This window comes from Oncorhynchus keta, chromosome 2 (genome assembly GCF_023373465.1).
Source record: "Oncorhynchus keta strain PuntledgeMale-10-30-2019 chromosome 2, Oket_V2, whole genome shotgun sequence".
In the NCBI taxonomy this organism is placed as follows: domain Eukaryota; kingdom Metazoa; phylum Chordata; class Actinopteri; order Salmoniformes; family Salmonidae; genus Oncorhynchus; species Oncorhynchus keta.
The window spans coordinates 12,384,132-12,391,535 of record NC_068422.1 but is presented as its reverse complement, the minus strand read 5'-3'; the positions used below and the strand labels follow the sequence as shown (position 1 = coordinate 12,391,535).

The 7,404-nt window shown below is 40.4% G+C and overlaps 1 protein-coding gene across 2 annotated transcripts in view; it reads left to right on the top strand.

Annotated features, from left to right (window-relative positions):
* LOC118372934 (brain-specific angiogenesis inhibitor 1-associated protein 2-like protein 1) overlaps positions 1–7,404 on the top strand; it is a 73,762-nt gene that overhangs the window by 1,461 nt on the left and 64,897 nt on the right. For both annotated transcript variants that reach the window (XM_052472122.1, XM_052472127.1), the window contains exons 2-3: positions 304–379; positions 2,545–2,631. In XM_052472122.1, the coding sequence (XP_052328082.1) occupies positions 304–379; positions 2,545–2,631 (163 nt within the window). The remainder of the gene's footprint in view (positions 1–303; positions 380–2,544; positions 2,632–7,404) is intronic.

The window sequence follows — 7,404 nt, the reverse complement described above, 5'->3', positions numbered from 1 at the left end:
CAGGTTGGAGTTATTTATAGAATTAACACAAACATTTAAACACTTTTTTTAGGATGATATATATAATATATATATGCCATTTAGCAGATGCTTTTATCCAAAGCGACTTACAGTCATGTGTGCTATTGAGACAATCCTTGATTTGGATTTGTTTATTAGAAATGTCTCATGGTTTATTAACGTATTATTGGTCTCTGTGTTTCCACTCCACAACAAGAGATAAAAAATGTGTTTTTGAAACAAAAGATGTGAAGAATAGTTACACTCACTGCCAGTATTATATTGTTCTGCCCCCTCTTGCAGAATGTGATGGAGCAGTTGAATCCAGGACTGAGGAACCTTGTCAATCTGGGGAAGAACTATGAGAAATCTGTAGCCGGTAAGAACATGTCAATGGAGGATGGTTTGAGTCGGGTTCCTCTCAAGGTGTCTTCCTTCAAGAGAGTTGGTCCTTGCCTGTTGCCACTGTGCTGCTTGCTTTTTTGTGATCAAGTCCCTGTTGTAAAAAATACATTTTAGTCATTTAGCAGATTCTCTTATCCAGAGCGACTTACACTTTGTGCATTCATCTTCAGGTAGCTAAGTGAGACAACCACATATCACAGTTAGTTCATTCATCTTCAGATAGCTAGGTGAGACAACTACATATCACAGTTAGTTCATTCATCTTCAGATAGCTAGGTGAGACAACCACATATCACAGTTAGTTCATTCATCTTCAGATAGCTAGGTGAGACAACCACATATCACAGTTAGTTCATTCATCTTCAGATAGCTAGGTGAGACAACCACATATCACAGTTAGTTCATTCATCTTCAGATAGCTAGGTGAGACAACCACATATCACAGTTAGTTCATTCATCTTCAGATAGCTAGGTGAGACAACCACATATCACAGTTAGTTCATTCATCTTCAGATAGCTAGGTGAGACAACCACATATCACAGTTAGTTCATTCATCTTCAGATAGCTAGGTGAGACAACCACATATCACAGTTAGTTCATTCATCTTCAGATAGCTAGGTGAGACAACCACATATCACAGTTAGTTCATTCATCTCCAGGTAGCTAGGTGAGACAACTACATATCACAGTTAGTTCATTCATCTTCAGATAGCTAGGTGAGACAACCACATATCACAGTTAGTTCATTCATCTTCAGATAGCTAGGTGAGACAACCACATATCAGTTAGTTCATTCATCTTCAGATAGCTAGGTGAGACAACCACATATCACAGTTAGTTCATTCATCTTCAGATAGCTAGGTGAGACAACCACATATCACAGTTAGTTCATTCATCTTCAGATAGCTAGGTGAAACAATCACATATCGCAGTTAGTTCATTCATCTTCAGATAGCTAGGTGAAACAATCACATATCGCAGTTAGTTCATTCATCTTCAGATAGCTAGGTGAGACAACCACATATCGCAGTTAGTTCATTCATCTTCAGATAGCTAGGTGAGACAACCACATATCGCAGTTAGTTCATTCATCTTCAGATACCTAGGTGAGACAACCACATATCACAGTTCGTTCATTCATCTCCAGGTAGCTAGGGTAGACAATCACATATCACAGTTAGTTCATTCATCTCCAGGTAGCTAGGGTAGACAATCACATATCACAGTTAGTTCATTCATCTTCAGATAGCTAGGTGAGACAACCACATATCACAGTTAGTTCATTCATCTTCAGATAGCTAGGTGAGACAACCACATATCAGTTAGTTCATTCATCTTCAGATAGCTAGGTGAGACAACCACATATCACAGTTAGTTCATTCATCTTCAGATAGCTAGGTGAGACAACCACATATCACAGTTAGTTCATTCATCTTCAGATAGCTAGGTGAGACAACCACATATCACAGTTAGTTCATTCGTCTTCAGGTAGCTAGGGTAGACAATCACATATCACAGTTAGTTCATTCATCTTCAGATAGCTAGGTGAGACAACCACATATCAGTTAGTTCATTCATCTTCAGATAGCTAGGTGAGACAACCACATATCACAGTTAGTTCATTCGTCTTCAGGTAGCTAGGTGAGACAACCACATATCACAGTTAGTTCATTCATCTTCAGATAGCTAGGTGAGACAACCACATATCAGTTAGTTCATTCATCTTCAGATAGCTAGGTGAGACAACCACATATCACAGTTAGTTCATTCATCTCCAGGTAGCTCGGTCAGACAACCACATATCACAGTCGTAGTAAGTTATCAGAAAAGTCTGCTAGTAGGAAAAGACACGTGTGAGTGTTTGGGGATTTAGTCAAGGCAATCTGTGAAGAGGTTACTGGTTACTGTCACTTTGTGACGCATGTTGTTATAAACTAGGGTAATATGAACAAAATATGATTTATTGTCCCAATTTTGGACAAAAGTGAATTAGATGTCTCACATGATACAGTAACAAGTTGACTTTTACACTCTGGTTTCAGACACTTAGCCACGACTGGAGCAAGGGGCTGAATATGGTATCATGTAGAGATTGAGGAGATCCATTCATATGATTGTGTTTGTTTGTCTCCTCACAGTGATGACTCTTGCTGGGAAGGCGTACTTTGATGCTGTGTCAAAGATAGGAGAGACTGCTTCCGTGTCCCCTGTCTCCAGAGAATTAGGTAAGTACACACACACACATACAGTTGAAGTCGGAGGTTTACATATACCTTCGCCAAATACATTTAAACTCAGTTTTTCACCATTTCTGACATATAATCCTCGTAACAATTCCCTGTTTTAGGTCAGTTAAGAACACCATTTTATTTTAAGAATGTGAAATTTCAGAATAATAGTAGAGAGAATGATTTATTTCAGCTTTTATTTCTTTCATCACCATTCCCAGTTGGTCAGAAGTTTACATACACTCAATTAGTATTTGGCAGCATTGCCTTTTAAATTGTTTAACTTGGGTAAAATGTTTCGGGTAGCCTTCCCACAAGCTTCCCACAATAAGTTGGGTGAATTTTGGCCCATTCCTCCTGACAGAGCTGGTGTAACTGAGTCAGGTTTGTAGGCCTCCTTGCACGCATACATGGTTTCAGTTCTGCCCACAAATTTTCTATATGATTGAGGTCAGGGATTTGTGATGGCCACTCCAATACCTTGACTTTGTTGTCCTTAAGCCATTTTGCCACAACTTTGGAAGTATGCTTAGGGTCATTGTCCATTTGGAAGACCCATTTTGTAACCAAGCTGTAATTTCCTGACTGATGTCTTGAGATGTTGCTTCAATATATCCACATAATTGTCCTTCTTCATGATGCCATCTATTTTGTGAAGTGCACCAGTCTCTCTTGCAGCAAAGCATCCCCACAACATGATGCAAAAGGTGGCGCTACAAAGTATTAACTTAAGGGGGCTGAATAATTTTGCACGCCCAATTTTTCAGTTTTTGATTTGTTAAAAAAGTTTGAAATATCCGATAATTGTCATTCCACTTCATGATTGTGTCCCACTTGTTGTTGATTCTTCACAAAAAAAATACAGTTTTATATCTTTATGTTTGAAGCCTGAAATGTAGCAAAAGGTCGCAAAGTTCAAGGGGGCCGAATACTTTCGCAAGGCACTGTAGATACTTTTGTACCTTTTTCCTCCAGCATCTTCAAGGTCCTTTGCTGTTGTTCTGGGATTGAGTTGCACTTTTCGCACCAAAGTACGTTCATCTCCAGGAGACAGAACGGCTGCGGCTGCGGGGTCCCATGTTGTTTATACTTGCGTACTGTTGTTTGTACAGATGAACTTGGTACCTTCAGGCGTTTGGAAATTGCTCCCAAGGATGAACCAGACTTGTGGAGGTCTACAATTTTTTTCTGAGGTCTAGGCTGATTTATTTTGATTTACCCATGATGTCAAGCGAGGAGGCACAGAGTTTGAAGGTAGGCCTTGAAATACATCCACGGGTACACTTCCAATTGACTCAAATTATGTCAATTAGCCTATCAGAAGCTTCTGAAGCCATGACATAATTTTCTGGAATTTTCCAAGCTGTTTAAAGGCACAGTCAACTTAGTGTATGTAAACTTCTGACCCACTGGAATTGTGATACATTGAATTGTAAGTGAAATAATCTGTCTGTAAACAATTGTTGGAAAAATGACTTGTGTCCTGCACAAAGTAGATGTCCTAACCGACTTGCCAAGACTATAGTTTGTTGACAAGAAATGTGTAGAGTGGTTGAAAAACAAGTTTTAATGACTCCAACCTAAGTGTATGCAAACGTCCGACTTCACCTACACACACACACACACACACACACGGTAATGAATCCGTCATTAGTCCTAGACACAGGTTGTTCTTCCCTCTCTTGGTGCTGAATCACCACACATTATGTTAAAGTGCTGCTAGAGACATTGAGGTGACCCTTTTTCCCAGATTTTTATGATCCATTAAGTAGGTTCTTATGTTTGTCACCATCCTCCATGATGGACTGCTGGGTGGATAAGGCCAACAAATGGCTTCATCTGTGTTCATAACATACATTATTATAACATACATTATTGTTATAGTGGCTGTTATCCACAGAAAACTGTCAAATATAATGCATTTTTCATAATGTAGTGCTATAGAACTTTAATAGCCTGGTAGCAGATCAGTTTGTTTTTCTAGCCAACTGAATCTAGCGTTACAAAATGGAACACCAAATGCAAATGGAATATTGGTTTAGAATGGGGAATGTCCATTTGAGGAATTCTAATTAAGTCTGGAGCTTTTCCTACTCTTTCTATGGTTCCTCCTCTGCTGATCAGACTGGCCTCAGTCAGCGAGACTGGCCTCAGTCAGCGAGACTGGCCTCAGTCAGCGAGACTGGCCTCAGTCAGCGAGACTGGCCTCAGTCAGCGAGACGGTGTGAATTCTCTCACGCGTTACAGAGCAGGGCAGATAACACATTGGACAAACAGACTGACAGAATAGGACACTATTCCCACCATCACATCTATCTTTCCTTTCATCTGCTACCCTTCTCTCCTCTTCCCCTCTCAGGGGCCAGAGTAAAGCTTTTATTGTTGTCAAGATATAGACACTGAAATTGCTGGAGTTTGATGAATAACATTTTGAGTGTGACCCCTTGTTCGATTTAATTTATTGTTGTTTGGAACATGTTCATGCTCCAAGATGTAAAACTAGACAGTGTGCCCTCAGCAGACCAAACCTCATGTCTGTGTGCCCTCAGCAGACCAAACCTCATGTCTGTGTGCCCTCAGCAGACCAAACCTCATGTCTGTGTGCCCTCAGCAGACTAAACCTCATGTCTGTGTGCCCTCAGCAGACCAAACCTCATGTCTGTGTGCCCTCAGCAGACCAAACCTCATGTCTGTGTGCCCTCAGCAGACCAAACCTCATGTCTGTGTGCCCTCAGCAGACCAAACCTCATGTCTGTGTGCCCTCAGCAGACCAAACCTCATGTCTGTGTGCCCTCAGCAGACCAAACCTCATGTCTGTGTGCCCTCAGCAGACCAAACCTCATGTCTGTGTGCCCTCAGCAGACCAAACCTCATGTCTGTGTGCCCTCAGCAGACCAAACCTCATGTCTGTGTGCCCTCAGCAGACCAAACCTCATGTCTGTGTGCCCTCAGCAGACCAAACCTCATGTCTGTGTGCCCTCAGCAGACCAAACCTCATGTCTGTGTGCCCTCAGCAGACCAAACCTCATGTCTCAGTGTGCCCTCAGCAGACCAAACCTCATGTCTCAGTGTGCCCTCAGTAGACTAAACCAGTCTCCGTGTGACCTCAGCAGACCAAACCAGTCTCCGTGTGACCTCAGCAGACCAAACCACTCTCAGTGTAACTGCAAAGTTACCTCTTTCTCTGGATTTACATCACAATATATCTCGTATTGATCAACCTATTAACAAATTGCTATGAGTAACTTTCCCCATTTTAGATGCTTTGTAAGGGTTGTAGGTGATGGGGTTGATTTTCACTAAGTAGCTAAATAGAGTAGTGTAATAGAGCAGCATCTGCGTCAGTCAGTGAGTTTGGCACGTGGCATATACATAGAATGGCTACGAAATGATAAGTGTAGGATCCTGTGTTTTTCTCAACCACTAGACCAGACCAGGAGAAACTCTTATCCTACTTATAGGCTACAACTAGAGTTCAGAGTTTTCCCTTGTTTGCAATGTAGTCAATAAATACTTAAGGCCCTAATAATAATAGATAACCAATAAGGGACCATATCAAGCCAACATTTTAGCTCCATTCTGCCTGACACGGGCCTATTTGACCTCCTGGTTGGGGCTGTGACATTGAGAAAGGTAAAGGGTGTTGTTAACAGATAGAACAATCAGCTTATCACTTAATACTACTTGGCATTTTTTGATAAGTAAGTCATTGACTGCTAAGCGCTAATGGACATTCCTGCGTGTTTTCACTTCAAAGAAAACTGCTGGGCTTTCAGATGTTTTAGATGTGTGAAATCTGAAGAAAATAACTTCAAACAGAAAATCTGACATCTATTTATGTAGTCCTATTAACTTTTGTGTCACGCCAACCTCCCTCATTTCAATAGGAGAAATTCATACAATTGGAAAGTACAGCCCATGACTCAATTCCAGCTCAAATTAATTAGTGGCTCTATTGACTCCATTTTGGCTCAAGGGAATTGAGCAGTAGAATGACCTGGCTCTGCAAACAAGAGGGTCAGAAAGAAACTGTGAAGGAGCCCAGACAGCCAGCCTCCTTCCTGGTATTCAGTGTCATGGAAAGACCTGATTGTTCTGAGAAACATACTGTCCATGTCTCATCACAAGGGAGCACATACAGTGCCTTTTCAATATTTTGTTGCATTACAGCCTGGTTTTAAAATGGATTAAATTGTGATTTTATGTCACTGGCCTACACACTGGCCCCATCATGTCAAAGTCTAATTGTTTTTAATAAATGTTTACAAATTAATTAAAAATGAAAAGCTGAAATGTCACATAATAAATTGCATTGGACTCACTCTGTGTGCAATAATAGTGTTGAACATGATTTTTGAATGACTACTTCATCTTTGTACCCCACACATAAAATGATCTGTAATGTCCCTCAGTAGTGAATTTCAAACACAGATTCAACCACAAAGACCAGGGAGGTTGTTCCAATGCCTTGCAAAGAAGAGTAGAGGAAGGACACGACTAGAAAACAAAGAAAATAGAACTATTGTAAAATAGATTGTGACTGTAAAATATATAGAGTATGTTTCAGCTGGAAGTAGAAGCCTAAATGTTATTGTTCATTATTTTACTCCAATTAGGGGAGGGGTGGTACGGTTAGTGGAAAATATATTTTGTGAAGATAAGTATAGTACCAGTCAAAAGTTTGGACACACCTACTCATTACAGGGTTTTCATTTATTTTTTTACTATTTTCTACATTGTAGAATAATAGTGAAGACATCAAAACTATGA